Genomic DNA, 25,927 nt, shown 5'->3' with positions numbered 1-25,927 from the left:
CCCAGGCTACCCAGTTGATCTTTCTTTTAAAGATTTTATTTCTTTAAGTAATCTCTAAACCCAATGTGAGGTTCAAACTGACAAGATCAAGAGTTGCATGTTCTATCACCTGAGACAGCCAAGCGCCCCTTTGTAATTTTTTTTCTTTTTTGTAATGTTCACTTACTCTGTTTTCTCTTTTAGAAATCAAGGAGTATCTTAAAATGCATCCAGTTTTCTGCTAACGAGAAGTTTAACTTAATGGTAAGTCCAGAGAATGTTGGGCTGTAGGAAATTTTATAACACATGGCCTCCTTTTAAAGAGAGCTGTTATCAGAAACAGCATTTTAGCATTCTTGTTACATTAGTCACTTGTATGAGCAAGTAACATAGTTCTTATCGTCTCAAGGCTTCAACTCTATAACACACACAATTAACATGTAGGTAGAAGAGCACAGAGGAAATTTCTGCTAACTGAATGCCTCTCATTAGAAAAAAACATGCATGAGTGAGGACTTGTAGAAGTAATAGGTATGGCCTATGGTAGATAGCTTTAAGTGGTTACAAGTCATTTGACCCCAAAAAGACTTGCGAGGATGGTGGATTTGAGTGTAGGGTAAAACATCAATGAGAGTGTATAGTTTAATTAGTAAATATCTAGCATCACTCTTGGCAAAGCCATTTGGGGTGCTAGTCTTGTGAGGAATCATAAATATCTTTACCTATGGTGAAGAAAATATCATTCTTCACTAGGATTAATATTGATGTCTAATATAGATTGATATCATACTATTACAAGAATTTCATTTACTCCTCCCGCCCCCCCCCCTTTTTTAAAATAACTTATTCTCAAGACACCCAGTCCTTCTCTCTATACATGGTCATTTGTGTCTTGTAAAAGTGTACCCCTACTGATTGGCTTGTTATACAACCATTTATGATATTCACATCTGAGGCGAAGCTTGTCAAGTATTAGCTCTTTTTTTTTTTTTAATTTTTATTTATTTATGATAAGCACATAGTGAGAGAGAGAGAGGCAGAGACACAGGCAGAGGGAGAAGCAGGCTCCATGCACCGGGAGCCCGACGTGGGATTCGATCCTGGGTCTCCAGGATCGCGCCCTGGGCCAAAGGCAGGCGCCAAACCACTGCGCCACCCAGGGATCCCAAGTATTAGCTCTTTAAGAAATAAATCTACACCAAGCTTATGATTATATGTAAACTCTAGAATATTCCCAATGGACTTCCTGTGCTGTGGATTTAGGGGATTATGTCTAAAGATAATGATGGTTAAAAGGATTCTTCTTCATCAATAGGCAAGCACAGCGTGGTCAGGCTTGCTCTGAGTTTCAGAACTATCGTCACTAAATTAATGTTATTTTTTTTTTTTGGGTTTGTGTTCTCATGATTTTTTGACAGTTTGAAGCACCCTTGGATATAACATTAAGTGCCTCAGGATTTGAGTAAGTTACTCGTAGATTATTGTTAATTTTTATAGATACTTATGGGCAGAATGATTATATTTATACCTAATCTATGGCATGCAGATATAAGGACAATTTGATATTCCGTGTGTGTTTGTGACCTTTTATATTCCTGTCCTCAAGAGGGAATGTAAACAACTTTATCAAGCACAAACACAGGATTTTTCATATAAAGTCAATCATATTGATTTTCGTAGTCATTTATTTCTGTAGGATGTTTCCATTTATTTTGATCTGTGGAAATGTTCTTCTCCCTTTGCTTCAACAAAAGGAGTTGATGAATTAGGACTACATTTAGAATCAAACATCAAAATCCTTCTCTTTTTGCCACAAAGAGGATGTTGCAGTCAATCCACTTGTAGCTCAGCTGTGTCTGTTGCCTTATTGTTTGTTTTCCTTTTTACACCTTTACAAAAGTAAGTTTTTCTTCTCCCAGACTATTTTATGTATAGTAAAAAAAATGAACATTTTTGAAAAATAAGACACAAGCCCACTAGTGCACAGAAGAAACGAAAGTCTTCTTGAATTAGAGTAATAATAATCCAAAATTATTCTACATTTCAGTAGCTTTATTTCATCGTATATAAACACTCAGTTGTGCATATTTTGAAATCATATATACAGAAAAAAATTTATTACCTTCAACTTATTGTTACGTATTTTTTTCTCTATTGCCACAGCCATGCCATTGATGTATTTTTTTTATTACCGTTTTATAGAACTTTTAAACAGACAAACAAACACATTATCTACTTAAATTTCTCAGGGACCAGTCTCTACTTCTGTTGGGTATGTTATAGTGGTTACTGTCCTTTGTGAGGGAACTTTATTTTTTATTTAAAAAAATTCTTCTTATTAAAGTGTGGTTGACATACAATGTTAAATTAGTATGTTAAATTAGTTTCAAGTGTACAACATGGCCAATTATGCATTGCTCACTGCATTAAGTGAAAGAGGGAAATAATTTTTAAATGCATTCAGTGTCTTGTCCTTTATGTTCTTAGACTTGTAAACTTTGGATGTGATGATCTTCAAGACCAAGGGAACCTATCCAAACACCTGACCCTGCGCGTTTTTACCAACCATACAGGTAGAACCAGGATTGTATTTATCAATTTATTCAATTGTACTTGAGTTCTATGAAAAATTTAGTCATTGTTTAGCTATATCTTATATATATCTTAAAATGTAATAGAGCCACAATCTTACATAAATGATCAGATGACTGTTTATATACCAAATTATCTTCTCCACTGCAACTGTATATATACGCTGTCTGTATGAGAGAAGCCACAGTCAGCAGGGTTATTGTTCTAATAGTTATTTGTGTTTTTTTGATAGAGGGGATAGATTCATATGTAATTGATCTACATTTTCTCATCTGCTCCATCTTTTAACAAATGGTGTACAATTATGGGGATGCTTTTTGTGTCAGGCTTACTGATGTATTTGAGTTCTAAACCTATGTACCTAGCTGCGCTAAGAGCCATTCTATAACTTATGAGCTGACGAAGTTTGACATAAAGTTATTAGTGTACTGTAATCATCTAAACAGTCAATTCTAATTAATACATCTAATAGCCTTTTTAAATACACTAGCTTGAGTGGACACTTACCACCGAGTTAAGTAGCACTTGGAATAAAGCTGTATTCCTTTAAAGCCAAATTCTGTGGTATTCACTAAGCCAATGTTTATGGAGATTTACTGTGTGCTAAGTATTGGAGATAACAATGATGAGCAAAACTGACCTAATTTTTATTAGTACAGAGATTACTGTTTGGAGTTTAGACATTAAATAAATGCACACATAGTGTTTCAATAGAATCTTGAGAAATTGTAGGAATTGGAAAGTCATGAGCATATCTATAATGAAGGTTTAATGGAAAATGATAGTATCTTCAAATATGTTCTAGTTCAGCCAGTGTGTCCCTGTTGGTCTTATTGTATCCCATTCAGTCTTAATCCTAAAAATTGTCCCCTTTCCCACCTCACTTCATAATCCAGCATATTGTTTCCATTCTCTCTCAGGCCAAAGTTCCTCCATAAACCAGTTTTGGGGAGTTTAGGGAAGGAAGTGATGTTTCACTTGAGACTTGGAGAGTGTGTATATGAACTAAGAACAGTGTGATTGAACTAGAGTGAGCAAGCAGGAGAAGACCAGGATGGGGGGAAGAGCTGAAAAGTAGGCGTGAGTCAGGTTATGTAGGGCCTTGCAGATCATGAAAGAGTTTATATTTAATCCTCAGAATCCTAAAGTCATTAAAGGGGCTTTCTTTTGTTGTTGTTGTTTTAAAATTTTGAGAATGCTCAAGCATTACAGAAAAGTTCAAGAACAGGATGAACATTCATGTACCTTTTACTTAACCATATCATTTACACTATTTGCTTGATCATATTCTCCACACATAGGTACCATATTCTTCCTTTTGACTACATCATTCAAAAGTAAGTTGCAGACATCCTGACACTTTACAGCTAAATAATTTAGCATGTATCTCCTTAGGTCAAGACCTCAGTTCCATTATTAATCACATTAATCAGTAATTATTTCATATTCAAATTTCCATAATTATTTCAAAAAAGTCCTCTATATGTATAGATTTCTATATGTGTATATATATGCATATGTGCTATATATGTCTCTATGTGTATTTGTATATAAATGATAAATGTATGCATGTATATAACTTTTCAAGTCAGGATCCCATCAAAACTCATGTATTGTATCTGGTCATTATGTCTTTGTCATCTGTTTTAATGTAGATCACTTCCCTACCCCTACTCCCTACCCACTTTGTTTTTCTTTCACAACAATGATATTTTGAAGAGTCCAAGCCAATTACCTTGTGGAATGTCCTGCATTCTGGATTTGTCTGATTGTTTCCCTGTGGAAGTATTTAACTTCTTCCTCTCTCCTCCACATTCTCTGTATATTGGTAGTTAGGCTGAAAGGCACCATTACACATAGGTTAAAATTTTTTCATCAGAATACGTCATGGGTGATATTGTGAAATTTATTTGCACCAGATCCGGAGGCACGTAATGTCAGGATGTCAGGATGTCTTAACTATTTATGATGCTAAGTTTGGTCATTTAGTTACATGGTAACCACTGTCAATCTCTCTTGAAAAGGTACATTTTAATCTCTGTGTGAGTGATCTGTGAATTATTGCTTTGGCATCACATGACTGCCCTTTCCGCAACAACTTTTCACATGGCACTCCTTGATGCCCCTTCACTGAAGTGTTTTAAGCAGGCAGTGATGTGATTAGATGTGTATTTTTAGATTACTGGCTGCTGTGTGAAGAATGGATTGGAAGAGGCAAGAGAAAAAGTGGGGAGGTGAGCTGATAGGATGAAGTTGTCATACATTTGGGTGGAGGATGGCCTGAACTGGGACAGATGGCAGAGGTGGTAACTAGATGGGTTTGAGATGCATTTGGAGATAGAACTGAGAAGACTTGCTGTCGTCTTCTCAGGCTTCTGGCATAAGCAACTGGGTGAATAGTGGTGCCATGTACTGAGGTATAGTGGCTTGGGTGGGTCTTTGGAATGGAGATTGTGAGGGGTTTTTTGGACACGTTAACTAAGAGATCTGGGACTTAGAAGAGAGGTTGGGACTGGACATGAATAAATGTGGAAGTTTTTAAGACTGTAGTTTGGCATTTGAAGCCATGGGAGGAGTTTATAGGGTCAAAAGGGAGGAAATTAAGGAATAGGATCTAAGAAGCAAAATACATAAAGGTTAGGTGGAAGGAGAGAGGGAGGGAGGGGAAAACCAAGTGTTTTACTAAGCAGCCAAAGGCAGAGGCGGTCTCACAAAGGTCGAAGTGACTAGCCGTTAATAGGTAGTGAGGGGTGGAGTCCACTGGGTCTGGCAGCACGGAGGTCACTGTGAGTGGGTTGTGTTGGGTGACTGAGGTGAAATTTTGGTTGTGCTGGGTGAAAAGGCGTGTGGGAGTTGAAAAATATCACAGCAGGTGTAGACATGAGCGAGACAGCAGCTGGAAGGGCTAGTAAGATGTAGGGAATATTATTTTTGAAGGTGATAGAGACTCCCGTATGCTTGAATGCTCACAAGCTGTTTAGTGGCAAGAGAACACAGCAGAGGGGAACAACTAACTTGTAGAGTTAGTCTGCTTGGAAGGTGGGCAGTAATGGGATCCAGCTCCCACGGAGGGCACGGGGTAGGCTCTTCCCTAGTACTTTGTCTTTAAATCAGTTGACTATAAACAATCATTTGAAGCTCTCATTCTTTGAAGCTTGTATTCCTTTTCATTCTAATGCCCCTAGGAATTTCTCCTGAACAGTAGCAGCTGTAACTTATAAATGGGCAATCTGTGACATGAAATGTTAGGTTTATCTGCATGAGAAGTAGAAGAGTCTGTTCTTCCCTTTCTCGGCAACGTATAGGAAAGTAGAAAATGAGCCTTGCTCTCCACAGGCAGCTTTGCAATAGAAATAAGCCTGTTTCAAATGAGATGCTTCCCAAGTTAAGATGCAACAAACCAGAGAAGTGACCTTTTGATTTTTAACTAATAAACTGTCAGCACATGTATTTCCCCAAACTGCTTTTTACAAATGATTTTTCACCTTTGTGATTAAACAAATAAAAACCTACTTCAGGGGCGCCTGGGTGGCCCAGTCGGTTAAGCATCTGCCTTTAGAACTCAGGTCATGATCACAGGGTCCTGGGATCGCGCCCCCTGCATCAAGCCCTGCATTGGGCTCTCTGCTCAGCGGGAGCCTGCTTCTCCCTCTCCCTCTGCCTGCCACTCTGCCTACTGGTGCTCTCTGTCTCTGTGTCAAATAAATAAATAAAATCTTAAAAAATAAACCCTACTTCAATGAAGTAGGAATGAAGAAGGGAACAAATAGTCATCCCTATATGGCTCTCTATACTACAGAGCTTCATTTCCCGAGGGCATGGGGACCAGAAAACGTGGTTCATGAAATGAATGCTGACAGATCAGGGTCTTCAACAAACTCAATTTTGCATCCGTGATGATGCTGTAAGAATATTTGATATTCCTTTGTCCTATATTGGTCATTGGGAGCTACTTTGTCCTTTCACCACTACTTGTTACATTCTTGAAAGCATCTTTGACCTGAATTTTCCTGCCCTAAGAAATGAAATCCACTACCTTCCAATGAATTAGAGGGTGAAACCTGGATGATGGGGGTGCTCATGAGAGGTGACGAGGGGGCAGAAGAGCTGTTGCTGTTGTCAGGCCACTTCCTTTTTTTTTTTAAGATTTTATTTTTTTTTTCTATTTTTTTTTTTTAAGATTTTATTTATTTGAGAGAGAGAGTGAGGGAGCGAGCACAAGCGAGGTGGGCAGATGGAGAGGGAGAAGTGGGCTCCCCACTGAACAGGGAGCTGGATGCAGAGCTGAATCCCAGGCCCCAGGATCATGCTAAACTGAAAGCAGATGCTTGACCAACTGAGCCACCTAGGTGCCCCAGGCTACTTCTGTATTAAGATTGAGTTTATGTAGATTTGTCAAACTAGTTCTAGCAGGAGGGTAAATCAGAGACTTCCTAAAGCAGTGAAGGAAAGAAAATATTCTTATTCCTGTCCCATCTAATAGTCCAACCGTGCAGCTGTGCTTGAGTCAGTGGCCATATTCTTTCTTGTGCACAACCTACTGGGATGTAGTGAGGGGTGAAAAGTGTACATTCTCTTTCCCGTTCGTATAACTGCAAGAGTTGCCCTTCACAAGTTCCCAGAATTAGCCTTGTGTTTTAGCATTTTATAGAGCCTTTTACAATGAGATAATTTCCCTTGGAAAACTTTGTCCATAATAGCTTTCATTGTCCAAATAGTTTCCCAAAGGCTAGCCAACTTTGAGATTTTATCTTCATCATTGATGAATATTTATTAAACATCTCTTTCTGGATACGCCATTAAGAGCATGCTTTGTTTTTTCAAACTGCGACTTCCCCTAACTTGCAAATAGCAGCAAAATCATTCTGGAATACTGATAATCACAGCTAACCTTTATAGCTAGATAACACTTCTTCAGAAGAGCTTTATACATATTATCTCATTTAATTCTTATCTAAGAACCGTATGAGGTAGGTTCTGTGTTTTCTTTAGAGACAAGAAAACTGAGGTTTGGAGAATTTAATCTGCTCCAGTCACATTTTATTTCATTTATTTTTTTGAGTTTGTTTACTTATTTAAGTCATCTCTACACCGAACATGGGACTTGAACCCATGACCCTGAGATCAAGAGTCACTCCACCAACTGAACCAGCCAAGCATGCTACCCCAGGCACATTTTAAAAATAGTGATGCCTGTGGTGCTTGGATGGCTCAGTCAGTTGAGCATCTAACTCTTGTTTTTGGCTCAGGTCACGATCTCAGGGCCGTGAGAGAGAGCCCCACATAGGGTCTGCTCCCTGGGCATGGAGCCTGTTTTGGATTCTCTCTCTCCCTCTGCCCCTCCCCCCAGTACTCGTTCTCTCTCCCTTAAAAAAAAAAAATAAATAAATACTGATGCTTGAGTCTTACCTTCAGAGATTCTGGTTAAGTTGATGTAATGGGGAGCTTGAGAATCTGTGACTCTCAGGTGAGTTCAATGTACTCTTAAGGTTGAGAACCAGCACTCCATTGCTGGATGGTCCAACATGGTAGCCACATGTGGCTATTTAAGTTAATTAAAGTTAAAAAAAAATAGTTCCTCAGTCATAATAGCTACATTTTAAGTGCTTCAATAGTCACATGTGGCTAGTACCAATTTAGCCTGCACAGATGTAAAATATTTCAATTATCAAAGAAAATTCTATCAATGGGACAGGTTTGCAGAGTCTCATCACATCCCATGTCACCTTGCTGTGTCTTTAATATTATTTTTCCCCCTTTGGGCTTGGGAAAGGGAACTAAGTCACAACCTAACTTGGAAATATTTGCTTATGAGATCTGAAGATGGCTCTTGGTGTATGTAATCAGGTACATCTATTCTACACCTCACTGTAATTTTCTTCAAAACAAGAAAAATGATGACCTCCATTCTCTAAAGGATGGTGTATGGAGGATTTGGCTAAAATAGAGGGTATAATCTTCTTTATACTGTTGACATTTCATGTTCATGCCTTAGGATAGAGTCCTACAAGAAGAATTTGGGTCGATAGTATGAATATATTTAATCCTCTACAAAACTGTATTTCCAAGGGGTTGTACTAGTTCTCTTTTTTATTATGTGAGAATGTTCTTCCTACTGCTCCCTTGACAGAATTATCATTTTAAAACTTTTGCTAATTTGAAAGGAAAAATATGGTGCCTTTAAACATTTTTTATTTTGTGATTAACAGGCTAAAGTTTTTAACTATGTTTGCTAAAAATTTCTTCCTCCTTGTGATCATAGAACATAAAAGGACAGGTTAAACCAGTAGTTTTTTGCTGGTAGTATGTTTACTTTATGAAAGTAGTCAGAGTGGTACATGGAACTTTTTTAAACTGTTATAATTACTATTTTTGTTTGTGCTTTAGTATAGTGTTACTTTGATTCTTAGTCTGCTGTAATTTTAAAGAGAAGTTATTATTGTGTACTCAGTAACCATAACAGTAATTTTACATCTAACAGAATTAACTATTTTTTACCTGAGAAAATGTTTCTTTTTTGTTACTTTGCATTTAAGATATTGCAATAGGGGCGCCTGGGTGGTTCAGTGGGTTAAGCGTCTGTCTTTGGCTCAGGTGATGATCCTGGAGTCCTGGGATGGAGCCCTGGGTCAGGCTCCCTGCTCATGGAGAGCCTGCTTTTCCCTCTCCTCCCTGCTCATGCTCTCTCTTGCTATCTCTCTCTCTTAAATAACTAAAAGAAAACTTAAAAAATGAAATATACTTCTAACAATATGTTATGGGTTTTTTTAAAGATTTTATTTATTCATTCATGAGAGATACAGAGAGAGGGGCAGAGACATAAGCAGAGGGAGAAGCAGGCTCCCCATGGGGAGCCCGATGTGGGACTCGATTCCCGGACCCTGGGATCATGCCCTGAGCCGAAGGCAGATGCTCAACCACTGAGCCACCCAGGCGTCCCTATGGTTTGGTTTTAAATGTCATTAAAAATGGTCACAAATGATAACCATTATAACAGAGTGCTCATTAATGTCCTTAATAGCCTTCTTAGAGAAGATTGGCCTTTTTTTTTTTTTTGCCACCATGATTCTTTGATAAAGGACCTAGTGAAGTATAACAGGAAATATTGCTGTTCACTGAGGTAATGACTGAATTTACACAGCTAGTTAATCTTAGCTCTGGAAGTAGAACCCAGCACTCTAGACCCAGTCAAGTTCCTTTCCACCCTGGAAACCTCCTGTTTCACATAATCACATAAATGTTAGCACTAAAATTCTCAGCTTCAGCATAATGCCCTCCTTGGTAGGTCTTTGTTGAGTTTATCTAGCCTACATATCTGGCAACAGCTGCTAGAGATGATGGACATATTCCACATTGGAATATTCCTCATATTCCAGAGAGTGTGAAGGCTGAGGGTGTTCTGGAGTTATGGGGTAAGGGAAGGTGTCAGGGCTCATCTGGAAAGACTACTGTGCCAGGAGCACTGTCCTTTGCACTTCGGCCAAGGCTCTCGTGACCCAAATATGGGTGGGTATGGGCCAACACACACTTGCTCTTACTACCCCAGTTTGCCTTCCAATTCCAGATAAAAATAAGGCTGGAGACTCTCTTTAAAGAGGAGATGCATTTTGATAAACCCAGGTCTATGATGATTAGTAATGGCCAGAAGACAACTTAAATGAGAGAGCAGGGCAATATATGTATATTAGGAGAATCTTCTTTGTAAACTTCTCTAGATTCCCATGATTTAACTTATTTTTATTTTTTTAATTTTTATTTTTAAAGATTCTATTCATTTATTCATGAGAGAGAGAGAGAGAGAGAGACAGGCAGAGGGAGAAGCAGGCTCCATGCGGGGAGCCTGACACGGGACTTGATCCTGGGACTCTAGGATTATGCCCTGGGCCGAAGGCAGGTGCCAAACCTCTGAGCCACGCAGGGATTCTCCCCCCCCCCCATGATTTTATATGCAGGAGTGTATCTCTATTCATTTCCCTCTCCTTCCATAGTTCACCACAATACATATGTGTGTGCCAAGTAACTGTTGAATTAAAATTTCTTAGCAGCTTGTTAATAAACCAGTTCTAGAATTTGGGAATAATCTATGAGGTAAGTTGAAGTAGAAACATCTAAAGGAATAGAAGTAAGGTTAAGTGACTTAGGAAACTTTTTATTTGTCTATGGTTCTTTTCACCTCTAATAAACACCTTCTTACTTCTAGGAAGTTTGTGTGTATGTTACAGTCCGAAGTTTGACTCTTGGGAAAAAATCACGTATTCAGTGTTTTACTTTCATAAAGGTACATGTCATTTATTCTTGATTTTTTTATTTTTACATAATCACTGTTCCACATAGTAGCAAGTTAGAAGTCTTATTACCTTGTAATAAGTTTATCAGTACATTCTATACTTCTATAATACATGTTTCCTGGAGAAATTCACTAATGAAGAATACAGTTAACCCTTGAACCACATGAACTTGAACTGTGCAGATTCACTTATATACGGTTTTTTTTTCCCCCAAAAATACAGTATAGTACTGTGAATGTATTTTCTCTTCTGTATGATTTTTCTTAATAACATTTTTCTTTACTATGATAATACAATATACAATATAAGTAACATATAAAATATGTGTTAATTGACAGTTTATCTTATCAGAAAGGCTTCTGGTCATCAGTGGGCTATTGGTAGTTAACTTTTGACTCCCTAAAAACTTATACATGGATTTTTGACTGTACAGGGATTGGCATCCCAAATCTCTTTATTGTTCAAGGGTAAACTATATTGAGTTAGCTAATATTTTTATATATTTTTTCCTGACCTATATTTTTTCTAGGCTTATAGTTAGACCAATACTTATGGACATATTTGTCCAAAATGTGTTTGCTTGCTTTTTTATTATTACTAGTTGGAAAACATCAATATATTTAACTTATAGGGTTACACAGAGTTTTAGTTAAAAGCTTCCATCATCTCTGATCTCAACAGGTCTTAGACCTAAGATACCTTTATTTTGTTTCACATATCTGCAGCCCAGGAAACTGATTTGTCAGCAGTCAGCCTGGGGGGAGGAGTAAATATCCAAGCTTTTTCAGTTCTATAGTTGGCCAGTGTACCTGTAATAGTTTTAGTCTGAATCATGCTAAGGCATATTTATTTTACTTGTTTAGTTCTTTAAAATTAGTTCATGTAGTACATACTGTGGATAGAATTAATTTTTTTTAATTTGAAATTTTTTTTTTTTTTATTTATTTATGATAGGCACACAGTGAGAGAGAGAGAGGCAGAGACACAGGCAGAGGGAGAAGCAGGCTCCAGGGAGAAGCAGGCTCCATGCACCGGGAGCCTGACGTGGGATTCGATCCCGGGTCTCCAGGATCGCGCCCTGGGCCAAAGACAGGCGCCAAACCGCTGTGCCACCCAGGGATCCCTTAATTTGAAATTTTTAAAACTAAAATAACTATGCCAGGCCATATTAGAGTTTATTTTGCAGGACTATCTAACAGTATCTTCCGAAGTTAAAAATCTAGGTAAAAAAAGTTTTAACACCTTAATAATGAAGGTGTTAAAAGCAACTTCAGAAGTAGACATGCTTTAATAGCATAAGTTGGATTTTTCTTTTGTGGAAAGTTTTCATAGATTTTTCTAATGATTAATATAATGGTTAAAACCATAAATAAAACTTCCGTGAAAGTTTTATTAAGAGTTACTAATTCTGATGAAGAGTTAGAAAAGTGGGGAGTGAAGAGAGAGTCTACTACCCTAAATGATTGAGAGAAGTCTCAGAGGATCTTAATGATGGTAAGAAGGTACAGTAAACCGTGAGGGCCACTGAGCCACCTGGTCTCCTCCATCTCTTGGATCCTGAGGTAGATTCCTTTAGATCCTTCTGTCCCCACACAGCTCACCTTATAAGATCTAATATTATATGCTAAGCCCAGAACAATTACTGGGTCCCGATTGCAGTGTGATTTACCTTCCGAGCTGGCTTTTAAAGAATGATGGAGAACCGTGAAATCCAGAAATCAGAGACTCTTGGTTTGTCAATTTCACAGCTCCTGAATATTAAGAGTATCACATAGAATAATAGCCTTGGGTGGAATTCCGGCTATTTGTTTCTTACCATTCTTTCCTTGGTTTCCTGTTCTCTCTCCACAGGGCACAGCAAGACCTTCACTGCTGCTCTTGGGAGTGTTGACTCACTTGTGACTAAGGGCCTTACTTTTCTCAACCTTGGTGAGTGAGAGAGAGGTGCATCTCTCTGCTCTGACTCTCCTTTCTAGTACGTGTGATACTCAGCCTTCTATATCTCTTTTTGCTGCCTGTGTGCCCCATTTTCTCCTGCCTCTTTAGGACTTGGATTGTGATGATAACCACTGGCCTTTATGAAGCCTGATAGGGGAAGGTTTTTTTCTGAAAACCTTAGCACTCCTGATTTCTCTGTTGTTCAAGGGTCAACTGTATTAAGTTAGTTACTATTTTTATAATATATTTTTCCTGACCTATATCTTTTTCTAGACCTATAGACCAATCCTAATGGATATGTTTGTGTCCCCCATTCAGGTCAGCCTTTTGGAAAGGGATGCATCTCCCTTTATAGAGAACCTAGGCTGTGAGCTTTCCTATGTTTTTAGTAGTAATACTATAAAAGCCATTTGTTAGTATAAAAAATGATAACAGGGCACCTGGGTGGCTCAGTTGGTTAAGTGTCTGCCTTTAGCTCAGGTCATGATATTGGGGTCCCGGAATCGAGCCCCATGCCAGGCTCCCTGCTCATCGGGGAGTCTGCTTCTCCCTCTTCCCACCACTTGTACGCACGCGCTCTCTCTCACTCTCTCAGATAGATTTATCTGTCTGTCTATCTATCTACCTATCTTTAAAAAAAAGTGATGACAGTGAGTGGGGCGTTCCCTAAAAGCCTATGAGAAATAATACATCTTGTCCCTTGATTCTAGAGAGGACAAAGTTCTTTGAGACATTGTCCATTCCCCGTTGCTAATTGCTAAGAGCTTCCAAGTCCTATAAATGATTCACGGATCAGCTTGAATGTGTTGATTTTCCCTGAGTAAATATGGTAAGGGAACTTGAGTGTTAGGTTTGAACATATTAATGGAGTCTATAATGAAGAAAATCAAGAGGGGGTTTATTGTACCAACCTACGGAAAGTGGCTTTTCCATGTCAGTTAGGATGAGGGGCACAAAGAGGTTATCACAAGACCGAATAACAGGCCTATTACTTGCCCACCTACAGGACATGGCACAGTATTCAGAAAAGAAAAGCTTCAGGTGTGCAGAGCACATGATTCTTTGATAACATTCCCCTCTTCCTGTTCCCCAGTCTGTCGACTATTATGACAAAGGTTTAGGAAGCTGTGATGGGAGGGGAGTTGGCAAGATGAGAATGAAAATGATAAAGTTTATAAAAAAGATTTTTCTTTTGAACAATACTGTAGATGAGGTAAGATAGTGAATGCTGAGTGGGCCAGTATGTGGTAAATGTTAACATGAGCTTTGAACCTGTGGGAAATTGCCTTAGAGAGGCCTGATTCTACTGCTTCCTGTGGTAAGAGAGATAAATATAAGGTTTCCTGGGTCTGAGACTTGATTCTTATCAGAGAATGCTACATCAACATCCCATCTCAAGAGTGATGTGGGAAACTTTCCACTAAAAAAACTCCAGCATTTCGTGAGGTCAAAGGTAGCCTTCCTTTTTTTCCCCTTGAGAATGACTCTAGAAAAGGGCAGGCATGATTTAATCTATGGTCTTCGGACTGTGGAGCCAGCAGAAATACTAGAGCTTTGTAAAAATAGGCTCTTACATAAGTTATCTTTCCTTCTTAAAAGCATTTCATCTTCTCGGCACAAAATTATATCCAAGATTAAAACTATTCCAGAAGTAATTTTTATGACAACAGTATTGCTTTTTGAGTGATGTAGTTTTTTTCTTATGAATTATATGCAGTTGTCCTGAATTGTCACCCTATTAAAAGGGACTTATATTAATTAAAATATAAAAGCATAGGGGCGCCTGGGTGGCTCAGCAGTTGAGTGCTGCCTTCGGCTCAGGGCATGATCCCGGGGTCCAGGATCAAGTCCCACATCGGGCTCCCTGCATGGAGCCTGCTTCTCCCTCCTCCTGTGTCTCTGCCTCTCTCTCTCTCTCTCTCTCTATCATAAATAAATAAATAAATCTTTTAAAAATATTAAAGAATAGAGTTGGGGGAAGTTTTCCATGAACCCAAATATCTCTATATAAGATATGTTTGTAAATAAAAAGCTACCATTTTAAAAATGAATACTATATGTTAAGCATGTTATTTCAATTATCTTGATCCTTACAATTCTGCTGGTGATGTTATCCTCATTTTGCAGATAATGAAACTGAAGCTCAGAAAGACTGAGATGTGTACCCAGGCTCTTTTGAGTGTCTCTTGTCAGGGGCCCTGTGTTAGTTTCTTACTGCTGCCATAACAGATTATGACACATTTAGGGCTTAAAGCAACATAAACATTGTCTTCTGGTTCTGGATATCAGAGTTCTGAAATGAGTTTTGAGGGATTAAAGTGAAAGTATGGGTAGAAAAGGTTCCTTCTAGAGACTCTGGGGAGGAATTCATCCTTGGCCTCCTCCAGCATCTCGAGGCTAGCGTTTCTTTGCTTGTGACCACATCACTCCCATCCCTTTCATCCCCACATGATCTTCTCTGTAGCTCAATCTCCCTCTGTCTGCCTCCTATAAACATAATTGGAGTTACTTGGGTCCACTTGGATAATGGTACTCTTCGAATCTCAAGATCCTTGATCCCATCTGCCAAGGTGCCTTTTATCACTTCAGGTAACATATTCACAAGCTCTGAGATTCGCACATGTATGTCTTTGAGGGTCATCATTTGGCCTACCACAGGTACTGTTGACATTTTTTATGAGATGATACTTTTTGTGTGAGAGTGTCCTGCGCATTGAGGGATTTAACAACCTCCACCAAAAAAGCAGTAGGACTCCTCCTTCCACTCCAATGATTGTGACAACTTGAAACACCCTCTTATATTTCCAAATGCCTCCTCTTCCAGGGACATAGTTATCACCCTAATTAGCTGGTTAAATGCTAGGGCTAGAAGTTAATTTAGGTCATTTGATACCCAAACCGTTTTGACTGTACCTTACTATATCATTATTTATGGTTTTCTACTTAAATGTTGCCATAAGAAGAACATTATTGCAACCGTTTGAGCTACTCATTTTAAACATCACTTAATCCACAGTGATCAAGAGGACACTTACTTAAGTCAATGGATCTGAGGGTTGTTTTTTTTTTTTAGATATTTATTTGTTCATGAGAGAGATTGAGATTGAGAGAGAGAGAGAGAGGGAGAGAGGCAGAGACACAGGCAGAGGGAGAAGCAGGCTCCTTGCAGGGAGCCCGATGTGGGACTCGATCCCGGGTCTCCAGGATCACACCCTGGGCTGAAGGCGGTGCTAAACCGCTGAGCCACCGGGACTGCCCCAGTGGATCTGAGTTTTACATCCTCTTTACTTTCCTCCGAATGCCTTCAATGCAAATGATTAGCATATATTTCTTTGCTTCTTAAGAAAAAAGAGTCCAGCTGGCTCACTTATAATCTAAATGTGTCATCTATATGAAATTCACTGCTATTGCGTGTGAAACATTATTGGCAAGGGCTACTTCCACCTTACCATTCTCCAGAAATCTATTTTTACACCTTGTCTCAATCTGTGTACAAGTGTTCTCGGTACAAAATTATCTGATACCAGGACCGTGAAGGTGTGAATTCTCGGCAGCTCACTATGCAAGGAAATACACTAGTACCTCACAATGTGTTAGAATGACTGCAGAGATTGTTCTGATGATTATTGATTTAAGGGTTCTCTAAGTGAAACGATGATGATGATAGTGATGATGATGATGATGAATGGGCAAACATAGGAAACAAAATTTTAGAGCTTCCCCCAAATGGCAGAAACTAGGATGGAAATCCCCTTCTAAGCTATTCCCAGCCTACCAGAAAAAGGAATAATTCATATTGCTTGTTTTTTTTTTTTTTCTAATTTGCTTTCTGAGGCCATGTAGGTTCGTATGAAGCCACACTTCACTTAGAAACAAAATTACAGATATCAGTTAAGATAACCCTGGCTAAACGTATGAAGAAAATTAGCCACAGATAGAAATAAATGAGAGCTGGCTAGTAAGATGAAATGTACCGACATCAGATGGTTTATTATTACATTGATTAAAACTTTTGTATTTAAATGGTTCAAAGAAAAATAGGGATACTGTGACATTCTGGGCTTTACATTTGCCTGTGCAGCTCTTGCTACATGCAGATAACTTATAGCTCTCTCTTCTAGACTATTATGTGGCTGTTTACTTACCTGGTCATTTCTTTCATCTGCTCAACATTCAGCATCCAGACCTGATCTGCCACAGTTTGTTTCTGACAGGTATGGCTATAGTTTTTCCCTCATGAACGTTGTCCATTTGGGTTTATCTTGGCCATGTTTATGTTTGGGTGAGAGAGGTTTCTTTTATTTGCTGACCTCCTTTTTGTTTGTTTTTGTTTGTTTTTTTGTTTTTTGTTGTTTTTTTGCCAGGAAACAATGAAGTGGTTGATATGCTACCTCATAGTCCTTTACAGTCACTCTCAGGGTCCCTGGTACTGGATTGGTGTTCTGGAAAACTCTATAGGGCACTCCTCAACCAGTCCTATTTATTACAGTTCCTATGGAACACTCAGCTAGACTGTGAGAAGATGGCCGTGTTGCATTGTGTGCTCTCCTGTGGCCGAGACCCCCGGTTCCTGGAAGCCAAGGTGGTGATGTAGCTTCAGTTTAAAAATTGGCAAATAGACACCAACTGTATATATGTGTGGTTGAAATGAATAGACGTCACTTTTATTTGGTAATAATTAATTGAAGTTTATGGTTTGTGTCCTGATTTGAATGTATTCTCTTCTTGTGATTCTTTTATATGGACCCCAATCAGACCTCAGACTATGAGCATGTCTGTTCTTCTGACTCTTCTTTTCCATACTGTGCTAAATATTAGGTACATCAGTAACATTCCAAGAAAGTGTTCAGTAAATACTGAATAGCTTCTCAAATACCTACATTTTTCCTGGTCTATATTTGGTGTATAGTATCAGAAGAACTAAAATCTACTGGCATATATTTATTATAAATATTAATTTATTGTAATATACATCACAATGTATATTACATTGTAATAAGTAAATATTAAATATTTTTATTTATTGATTTTATTTCATTTATTAATAAATATATTTGTAAATTTATATCACATGATTTAATTTATGAAGCACTTTTACATGTTTTGTCATTTAATTTTACAGCTATCCTGTGAAGTTGGAGAAACCCCCCTATTAGAATTGATTGGGACCAATGGGTGGTTGGGTAATTGAAGAAAGATACCTTAAACATTTTATTTTAACCTAAAACAAAAAAAGTACATTTATTCATGTCTCTTTTGACGTAGATTAAGACCCTTCCTTTGTGTATTATCTGGTTGGAGTTCAAAATCATTTTTCTTACATAAAACTACTAGTAATGTGTTGTCTCTTACTTCCTGTTAGTTTCTTCTTCCTTTTTTTCTTAACCCTACTACTTTCTTCTTCTTTTAACCTGAGAGCCATATTTTTAAAGATCCCTTCAAAATAATCCGTATATATTGGGCAATTTTTTCTAATCTTTACAGTTGTCTCACACGAAGTTTTTTTAGTGTTTTAGACATGCCTTTGAGTCTTTCCAAAGCATTAAACTTTTATTGAGCAAACAACAGTCTTTTTGCATCCATGTTTCACTCCCTTATGATGATATTTTATTAAATTACCTAATTGTGAAGATAAGTACAACCAGCATGAATAGGTTTTGAAATAAAAACAACTTACTGGTAGCAGTATCCTTCATTTCTAGAGTGGGAACAAGAAATTTCGGTACACCAGCAGGTGAGGATGGTTGTGGAGATAGACTTGTTACAGCTTGCCTTTGGGAGGACTGCATAGTGATGTTCACAAAGGTTAAGTGGTGTGACAGTGTTCACACTGTTGTCTAAGCTGGATTCAAACCCAGGCCTGCTGCCTTCGGGCTTTGTGCTGTGATTTGGTTTGGTTTGGCTTTCTTCTGTATCCCACAGCTCTTCATACTTTGCTATATAACATGACCTACCCTAGCAAAAACAAACAAGGGGTGGAAGGCTTATTTGGATTTCGACCAAGGGCATTTATGAAAAAAGATACGTAAAATGGACCCGATTTATAATACTGCTTAAGCCACAGTCTTGTGTTACATGTCTCGAAGAGAAGTGAGTGTATTCTTCGACGGTTCCAAAGTAGATACAGAATTTTAAAAGATTCACGTGTATTTTGTACTTCTTTAATGGTGGGGGCCGGGTGCAGATGTAAATACCAACAGAATCGTCTTCTTTCTTTTTAAAGATTATTCAGTGGATTTCTGAGAACATTTCCACCTGCCATTCATTTGACCTCATTCAGGAATTTATAATTGGTAGGTGTTGCTGATGGTGCATATTAAGTTGAGTCCTTGACCCTTTTGCGGGAAGGAAAACAGCAAATTGATACTGCTTCAATCTGTCAAAATGTTGGTTAGAAGCTTTTTTTTTCCCTACTCTATTTCAGTCAGCAGCTAATTAAATTTCATTCTCTCGTGGTCTTGTGAGAAGCTACGACATTTCAGAGACTGATGAGATTCAATATGATCTTGATTCTCTAACCTTATTAGTGATTTTCTTCCCCCCTGGCAAGATATAAAAACTTCTTGTGTTGGCTGGTTCTGTGTATAATGGTAGAATGTCACTTTGGGTTAGGCAGAAATGCCAACTAATTTTAAAAAAATTATTCTCATTGTAAAGAACAGAACCTGAACATTTCATAAGGTAGAACCATAAAGTTAGCCTTTTGAATATCTTCAAAAGGAGGATAAGGCAATAAAACCTTTTTGGGGGGTTGATTGTTTTGATGAATTGCAGTGTCTACTGCCTTATTCTTCTTATTAAACCATGTCTTTTTTTTTCTTTCAAAAATCTACTCAGCTTCTTCATATTGGAGCATATATCCAGAGACAAGTAACATAGATAAACTTTTGCCATATTCCTCAGTGCTCACTTGGAATACAGTAAGTTAACACTTTGTATTCTTTATGTAACTAAAATTGATTCACAGTCATGGGTAAGTTGTAGGACATCCCTGTCACAGTACCCATGGCTGTGATTTCATTTGTGTTGACTGATGAGGATCTGAGTTGGAGTTTTCTGGCAGCAAAACAATAGTGAATCTTTGCTGTTAGTCAAAGGTATTTATATAAAATAGGAGAATCAAAGGAGAAAGTACTGAATATGTGTTACTCTTCTTACTGCTAAGCAGAAATAAGCCTCTTATTTAATAAGTCATCTTCAAATGGCATTTTAATTTTTTTTAGCTACTGGAGTGGATTAAAATATTCCTTAGGTTTTTATAAATGAGAAATGGCCAGACCACTGCTGTCATTGTAAGCTGTTCTATTTACTAAGTAGATTGACCCATTTTCCGAGCCTCATAAGGAAAATCTGTAATAATGGTAGAACTGCAAGATCAGTGAAAGTTCGTAATCTCAAGCAAATTCACTGCCCTCAATCTTTTCCTCCTTCTGGTCCGTCCTTCCTATTTTTCAGTTGAGAGTGCTGAGCTAACATATTGTTTATTTTCTCTTGAGCGTGGTATAGTAAACTGATATTTGTTGGATCAGAAAGTGAAAATCATGTACCAGCTGCTCCTGAAAAGGGTTTCTTCTTTCCTATTTAAATGTTAGAACTATATGCTTAGTCTCAAGGCAGAGGTTTGTATCAAAAAGGCATTTAGAAAAATAAATTGAATTCTACTAACACATTGGAGAATACGTGCTGGGATAAATTGTGACACTTGCCCATTTTGTTTTTAGACTATCTAAATAGTAGATATGTCTGATTCGTTTCTGAATGTTCGGTATGCACAGGGGTAGTGTTTCCCTAAAAGCCCTTCTGCCTTTTACTGTTATCAGTTATGAAGTTTTCTTGCCTGACTGTAGAATAACAAGGGAAAGGTGAGCTGGTTTTTCTCTGAGCCCTCACTGTTTGCTTTGAGAACTCATGTGAATATACATGCAGCCTCTCTGGTGATGTGGCAGGAAGTTTGCAGGTTAAGCCACAAGGAGTCAGGAAATGCTCTTCTCTGTGTCCTTCCCTCACCACCCAACCCTATCATCCTCCATGTCTGTGTCTGGGAGGTGAGGACTGGGAACCCCCCTAGTTCCCAGAGTTGTGTTTAAAGATGGAGCATATGTTAACTGGATGTCTTGTGAGAGAGAGGCTCATCTTGCCAGGCAATTCCTCACTTTGACATTTCTCATGACTGGGGCAGAGGAGCTATTATAGACAGAGAGAGTGATGGCAGGAAGTCCTGTGAGAGTATAATAGAAACAACCCACGGTTATAACCACCATATACTGAGCTTATTTTAGGGTTATACTTATACTGAGCTTATTTTAGGGTTAACCATGTTGCTCTAAACTTCAGGTGGTTTGAGTAGGTTACTTTTTTTTTTTTTTTTTGAAGATTTTATTTATTCAGGAGACACAGAGAGAGAGAAAGAGAGAGAGGCAGAGACACAGGCAGAGGAAAAAGCAGGCTCCATGCAGGGAGCCCGATGCAGAACTCAATCCCAGGACCTGGGATCACTCCCTGAGCCAAAGCACACAACTACTGAGCCACCCAGGTGTCCCTTGTTATATCTATCTTAAGATGCCCTTTATAACCTAAAGCTTAGTGAAATTTTAATACTTTTTTGAATTCTCTTACCAAGTAGTGATAAGTGAAACACAAAGTGCATTCTCAACACAGGCTTTCTGTGATCACAGTGAACAACTCGGTTTTTTTTAATATTCTGGAAATTTATTTCTCCATTGCTGTGGTGCTCCTTTCCACAGGAACATTGTGTGTCAGTAAAAATCTAGTACATTTAAGTTTTAAACAAATACCAGATTTTCTTTTTTTAAATCTAAATTCAATTAGCCAATACATAGTACATCATTAGTTTCAGATGTAGTGTTCAGTAATTCATCAGTTGTGTATAATACACAGAGCTCATTACATCACGTGCCCTCCTAATTCCCATCAGCCAGTTACCCTATCCACCCACCAAACTCCCCTTTAGTGGCCCTCAGATTCTTTCCTGTAGTTAAGAGTCTGTCATGGTTTTTCTCCCTCTCTGATGTCACTAGATTTTTTTTAAATTTTATTTATTTATGATAGTCACAGAGAGAGAGAGAGAGAGAGAGAGAGATTGAGGCAGAGACATAGGCAGAGGGAGAAGCAGGCTCCATGCACCGGGAGCCCGATGTGGGACTCGATCCCGGGTCTCCAGGATCGCGCCCTGGGCCAAAGGCAGGCGCCAAACCGCTGCGCCACCCAGGGATCCCCTAGATTTTATTTCTACATAACACCTTCTGAATTATTTTCTCATATATCTTCTTTTTTTTCACTAGTTGAGAGGCTAGTCTACACAAATGATATAGAAATACACTTCCAAAATAACTGAATGAAGGACAATTTTGGTTCCTTCTAGCGAGGCAGGGGCCAACTATAACATAATACATTTAAGCAAAAAAAGAAGAGGGAGGAAGAAGCAATAAAATAAGGAAGGAACATGTCTCCCTTATTTGGTGGTGCAAATGTAGTTTGCCTCATTTGTTTTTAAATAGAAATGTGTAAATAATATATTATTTGCTCTGTATTCCTAATAGGCTTCTCCTTTCCTTCAGAGACACTGTCCTCTATTGTAATCATAACTTTAAAGAATATTTCCCTTCCCAACGCAAGAGATGGGTTGTGTTCCCTGTTATTTTTAAACCCCAAAGTTTATTTAAAGTAGAGGTTAGCAAACTGGGAGCTGCCCTCAGCTTCTGTCTGTGCAGAAAACACTTCCTGGAGGCTCAAGCTTGTGGTGCTTGATACATTTAGCAGTCATGTTTGTGTGTTTTTCCCCTACCATAGGAAATTCCTGGAATAACCCTTGTGACAGAAGAGATCACATTGCCTTTCATGAAGGTAAGTCCTTACAGAGAAGGACAAAAGCACACCGTGCATATGGCTTCCTTGCTGGCTTCCACACCTGACTGGAGTTCCAGCTCTGCTGCCTCCAGTATCATGGTGGTTCCCAAAGGGCTTGCAAACAGTCAAGGGAGGATGGGGGGTAAGGGACAGGGTTAGTTCTCTAAAAAAATCCTTCCTCGGGGGTTGAGTAGTAACTGAGGATGATATTATGGCAATTTTTTAGGAATACTATTTGGAGAGGGAAGTTTTCTGAAGATAGAGAATGATGGGGCTCAACGGAAACCATACAGAACTCGTCTTTTCCATGCCGCCTCAAACCAGTTCACACTGGAGGGGTTCTTGTAGATTGTCCTTAGAGGACCTGGTAGCTGCTTCTTACTTCATTTGTATCCTCTCAACATGCACGCACGCACGCACGCACAAATACACACACAGTCTGAAACCCATTAAGTAACCTGGGCTGGGATTATCTAATTTCCTTCTGGTTCTAAGAACAACTTTTCTGTTTTCTCAAAAGTGACCTACGTTGTCTTTCTGTATGTGGTCTCTGTGAAGCTTCTGCACACGTCCTTCCTGCCACTAAGCAGTAGCGATTAGTGTCTTTCTGTAATCTGGTGGTTTCAGAAGAGTTTCTGAGTACAATAGGGAGAATAGAAAAGGGTGGGTGAGTAGAAAAGAATGTGTATGTAGTGAAAAACTGGAGATTATTTTAGCAGTTTCCTTGAAGCTCCTTTGTTGTTTTTGGCATCACCTCCTGTTAATTATAGCTTGGTGTGTAGTGGGAAATCTCAAGTTTTGGCAGCAGGCAGCTTGCTGCACTGCCGCTCTTTTATTTACATTTGATGCTTTTGGATCCATGAAGGGCAGGCGAGGCCTGGGCAGCTGGGGAAAAGCTGAAACCCGTAAGGTTGAGGTCATGGTGGTGCATGGGCAGTGAGAGAGGGCCAACTGGGGTAGGTTTAGCAGTTCTGGCTTTCAGGCCTAAGAAGGGTCCTGCATGGAGGCTGACAAGTGATGGTTCTAGGCCCCTGCCTGAGACCACTGTGGAGCTCTCCAAAGGGAGGAGGATGAAGGGAAAAGAAAGGTTTGATTAATAGCTGAAAAAATTCTAGGGCACCTGGGTGACTCAGCCGGTTAAGCGTCTGCCTTCTGCTCAGGTCATGATCTCAGGGTCCTGGGATTGAGCTCCATATGGAGCTCCTTGCTCAGCAGGGAGCCTGCTTCTTCCTTTCCGTCCCACTCCTCTCTCTCTCAAATAAATAAAATCTTTAAAAAAAAATAGCTGAAAAAGTTCTTAAGAGCCTCCATCTTTTCATTGTATGGTTTCTGCTTTTATCACTAGCCCTACCAAACCCATAATATGTTTGATGGACACACAATAAGCCAGTGAAGAAAATTTTAAAGAGAAAGTAATGTCACCCATAATTCTACAGTTCCTGACAGATCAACTTTCAGCTCCCCACCCACCCCCGTTTCCTCCTGGCCTTTGTAATATTTTACCTAGTAATGACAACCATCCAGAGATATTTAGTAAAGATTGCCAATTATATCATTTTTCCTGCTGCTACTATGTGAACTTTGTAGTTATGACCTCTCATGGCTCCATAAGATTCTGCTGGGTTATTGTGTCCTAATTAATCATTTTTCTGTTTCGAGACATTTACTCTGTCTCCAGCCCGCATTAAAAAAATTGCTATTAAAATTAATGTTGCAGTGAATATTTTTACATAGATATATGTGATGTCTATGTAATGTCTATATTTGGTTTATTCCTCCAAGGTTAAATGTCCAGGAGTTTACTGGGCGAAGACTATGACAATTTTAAAACTTTTGATTGTTATTGGCAAATTGGTATTCAAAAAAAAAGTTGTGGTTAACTTACAAGGTTTTTATGAGTTTCTCAGTTTTACTATAACCTTTGCACCGTTGTGTATTTTCATTTAAAAATTGGGACAGCCGGGTGGCTCAGCAGGTGAGCGTCTGCCTTTGGCTCAGTGTGTGATCCCAGGTCTGGGGATTGAGTCCCACGTCGTCGGGCTCCCTGCATGGATCCTGCTTCTCCCTCTGCCTGTGTCTCTGCCTCTCTCTCTCTTTCTCTCTCTGTCTCTCGTGAATAAATAAATAAAATCTTTTTTTTAAAAAAAGCGTAAAGGAGTGATGTGAAGGTTCTCTTAATTTTTTACCCATTGGCTTATGCTAAGAATATGACTTGGCTTTCCTTCAGAACAAAGTAGCTTATTTTTGCACTTTTCTTTTTTCTATTTCTGTGTGTAAAATGTTTTTATATTCATGTTTTTTTTCTTTGATAGTCACCCTGCCATCTCCTCACTTTTTTCTCCTCTCCCCTAATTATCTTTAGCATCTGGCCCTGCAGACAGATGTTTCCCATTAACCATCCCCAAACCTGCTTCGGAGATCGCTCTCTGCTCCACATGTGCCTACATGCTGGTAGGAAGGGTTACGTAGCGCAAGTTCGAGCCGTAGATCTCTTCACAACCCTGTTCACGCACATATGATGGACAGGCAGGGGAGCAAAGGTCCTGCTGGGATGGGCCTTGGGCTCTGGAGGAGATGGCACTAGATTTGGTTAGGCCAGTCCCCAGCCCAGCCCTGGTCACTTAGCACGGGGGACACAGGACACCTGGCTCTGATCTTTCTCGTTTGTTTCCCCACTTCTGTTTGCACAATACCCCTCACTAGAAGCTGCTGCCTTTGACCTACTTCTTCTACCCCAAGTCCCAGCTTAATTATATTGCGATGGACCTGCTTGCAGTGGCACATGCCACCCTCTGCTCCCCCCTCCCCGCCCCCAGCCCCAGTTTTAGGACTGTTCTCAACATGCTTATTCAGCTACAGGAGTTGGCTCTGACTACCTATGACCTGAATCACAAGTTACCTTTCAAATGAATGTGTGCTTACTGCCAGACTTTCCACGAGGCCCAAGGGACCTCTATTTACTCTCACCACACTTGCTTCCATTCTCCTTGGTAGATGACTAACGTGATAAGGAGTCCGGAGAGGGAAGGGCAAAGTGAAACTAGATAAGCATTTTCTTCCGGCTCTCTCTGCAAGTAATTCTCCTGTGGAGTACTTTACATAGGACTTAACTAGGACTATGTCATTTAACGTGCATAAACCAGTTAAATTAGAAGTTTTATCACCTGAGATGCAAGAGGCTTCCTTACATTATAAAATTGTTTCCCAGAGAGTTTTAAACAATTACCTGAATAGTATATTGAAACAAGGTCCTTGCTCTAAAA

General features: G+C 39.0%; 1 protein-coding gene across 8 annotated transcripts in view; it reads left to right on the top strand.

The window, feature by feature from the left end:
• The window catches only part of GSAP (gamma-secretase activating protein), a 125,283-nt gene that overhangs the window by 71,385 nt on the left and 27,971 nt on the right, over window positions 1-25,927 (top strand). For all 8 annotated transcript variants that reach the window (XM_055300963.1, XM_055300965.1, XM_055300959.1 and 5 more), the window contains 10 exons: window positions 184-243; window positions 1,398-1,441; window positions 2,467-2,552; window positions 10,772-10,849; window positions 12,711-12,788; window positions 16,919-17,011; window positions 17,162-17,379; window positions 19,021-19,090; window positions 19,635-19,717; window positions 22,608-22,661. In XM_055300963.1, the coding sequence (XP_055156938.1) occupies window positions 184-243; window positions 1,398-1,441; window positions 2,467-2,552; window positions 10,772-10,849; window positions 12,711-12,788; window positions 16,919-17,011; window positions 17,162-17,379; window positions 19,021-19,090; window positions 19,635-19,717; window positions 22,608-22,661 (864 nt within the window). The remainder of the gene's footprint in view (window positions 1-183; window positions 244-1,397; window positions 1,442-2,466; window positions 2,553-10,771; window positions 10,850-12,710; window positions 12,789-16,918; window positions 17,012-17,161; window positions 17,380-19,020; window positions 19,091-19,634; window positions 19,718-22,607; window positions 22,662-25,927) is intronic.

Source organism: Nyctereutes procyonoides, unplaced genomic scaffold (assembly GCF_905146905.1).
Source record: "Nyctereutes procyonoides isolate TBG_1078 unplaced genomic scaffold, NYPRO_anot_genome, whole genome shotgun sequence".
NCBI classification, from domain to species: domain Eukaryota; kingdom Metazoa; phylum Chordata; class Mammalia; order Carnivora; family Canidae; genus Nyctereutes; species Nyctereutes procyonoides.
The sequence above is the reverse complement of the archived record's forward strand: the minus strand, read 5'-3'. Positions and strand labels throughout refer to the sequence as shown.